This window comes from Meriones unguiculatus (genome assembly GCF_030254825.1).
Source record: "Meriones unguiculatus strain TT.TT164.6M chromosome X unlocalized genomic scaffold, Bangor_MerUng_6.1 ChrX_unordered_Scaffold_30, whole genome shotgun sequence".
NCBI classification, from domain to species: domain Eukaryota; kingdom Metazoa; phylum Chordata; class Mammalia; order Rodentia; family Muridae; genus Meriones; species Meriones unguiculatus.
The window spans coordinates 10,496,431-10,498,391 of record NW_026843706.1 but is presented as its reverse complement, the minus strand read 5'-3'; the positions used below and the strand labels follow the sequence as shown (position 1 = coordinate 10,498,391).

The 1,961-nt window shown below is 42.5% G+C and overlaps 1 protein-coding gene across 1 annotated transcript; it reads right to left on the bottom strand.

Moving 5' to 3' along the window:
- Positions 1-553: 553 nt before the first annotated feature.
- LOC110544134 (melanoma-associated antigen B4-like) lies at positions 554-1,552 on the bottom strand. Its single transcript, XM_021630239.2, has one exon. It carries the CDS (start codon positions 1,550-1,552, stop codon positions 554-556), a length of 999 nt encoding a protein of 332 aa, XP_021485914.2.
- Positions 1,553-1,961: the final 409 nt, after the last annotated feature.

Sequence of the window (1,961 nt, the reverse complement as noted above, 5' to 3'; positions counted from 1 at the left end):
ATTCAGTAGGAAGAAGGTAATTTTTTATATTCATGCATAATGAGAGCTTCTAGAATCTACAACTGCATGGGTAGATGAGGGACATAGTTTTCATAAATGTCTTCTGAAGACTTCCCAAGATTAAATGTGTAATGTTTAGGTAGAGAACAGTCCTTGAAAAAGGAGATCTGATTCACTGTGATTAAATTTCTCATGCACTCTTTAATATCAAAAACGAACGTAAGTATACATTTCTAGGTTTGAAAAAAGCAACTTGAGTAAAAAAAAATCAACAAACAACCAAGTTTTAATCTTGTACATTCTCAAATATTTTTCTGCCACCAAGAATTTTCCTCTATAGATGCCATGTTCCAAGTTGTAGTTCAAGTAAGTACAAAATCTGAACAGTTAGCTTGATGAACAGAAATAAAGGCACAGTCCACAAAATTTGTCATATGCATTCTAATCCCAAGTAAATGTTTTGCTACAACACCCCAAAACTTTGTCAACAACTTATTGGCAAAAAGATGAACAGATGTTTTCAGTCCAATATTGGAGGCTACATTTTATCTCCCTAGTGAGTAGCATTGCTGAACTTGGACTTAGAACGTCTCTTGGCTTTGCCCTTACTGCCAGGCTTAACTGCAGCTTCAGCTTTGGCTTTCTCTTCCTCTTCAATCAAGGCCTGCTCATAAGATGTGTGAACACTGGGTATGGTTTTACTGATCTTATCTAAGAAGTCTGTCACTCTCTTCTTGCTGCATTCACAATAGGCTCTTGGACCCCAAAGGAACTGATAGCATACAGGATCGGTGCCAGGAACCTGACGGTATTCTAGGTACTTTTCCTCCACTAGGTCTTCAGTGATAAGCTTCCTGACATCCCCAAAGATGAGGTGTGGGACTCCATCATTGATTCCTAACATATTCAGGAAGCGCCAGACCTCCTCCTCTGGGGCACAGTAGCCATTTATGTAGATCACGCTTAGGAGAGGAATCAGAATGCCCCTGTTGGGAACACCCAGTGTATTGCTCCCACTTCCATCATCTCGGAAATCTAGCTTGCTGACAAGCACATAGGATTGACCATGGGGCCGGTCTTCTTTCATCTCAATGCCATAAACCATATCCAATCGATAGGCAGCTTTCTTAAGCATCTCAGGAAAGTGCTCCTTGAACCTTTTGTTGATAACTTTCAGCATTTCTCCCCTTTTTGCAGGCTGTTTAATTTTGTACTTGCAGAGCATGTACTCCACCAGCATTCCTGTCTTCCTTGATAAAAGATCCATCTGTTTGGCTCCAGTGGAGAGTGGGGCCCTGGAAGAACTACCGTTTTCCTCTTCTTGCCCTGTTGCACCTTTACCAGACCTTTCGCAGCCCAGGCCTGTACCAGCAGTGGCAGTGGGTGCTTTGCCCTGTGGGAAGCAAGCAACAGAAGTGCTTGGCCCAGCATCTCCTGAAGACTCTCCTTTCTCTACTGCCTTTGCCTGAGCATCATTTGGCTTCTGGGGCTCATCTTGGGTCTGGCGACGTTTCTCACGAGCACGGGCCTTACTCTTCTTTCCTCTGGGCATGATGGCTGTGGATCAAAAAAGAGAAAACAGTAGTTTGCAAACAGAGCAGGTATTCTTGTGACCTGGGTCAGAAAAATAATACTCTATAAGCACTTTTGCAGACTGCATGTATTCTGACTTTATATAATTTCTTTCCCACATTTTGAGGAGAACATGGCTATGAGCATACAATCAACTTCTTGACAGCTTCCATTCAATATGACTTACAGAGGTATCTGGGCGCTCTCAGTTCTACTCACAACTAGAACTGTTGTACTCTCCTTATCCCATGAACATGCCTAGGAGCCGGATAAGAGCTTCAGAGAGTTCAGTGTACTGAAATAACTGAGGATCCTTTAATGTTCTGTCTAAGACTCAAGGGTGTGTTCAACCCTACTTGAGATTCATTTTCAAGCTCCCCGTTAAGCAT

Excerpts from the sequence above, each read along its gene's own strand:
- LOC110544134 (XM_021630239.2), bottom strand. The coding sequence starts at position 1,552 with ATGCCCAGAGGAAAGAAGAGTAAGGCCCGTGCTCGTGAGAAACGTCGC.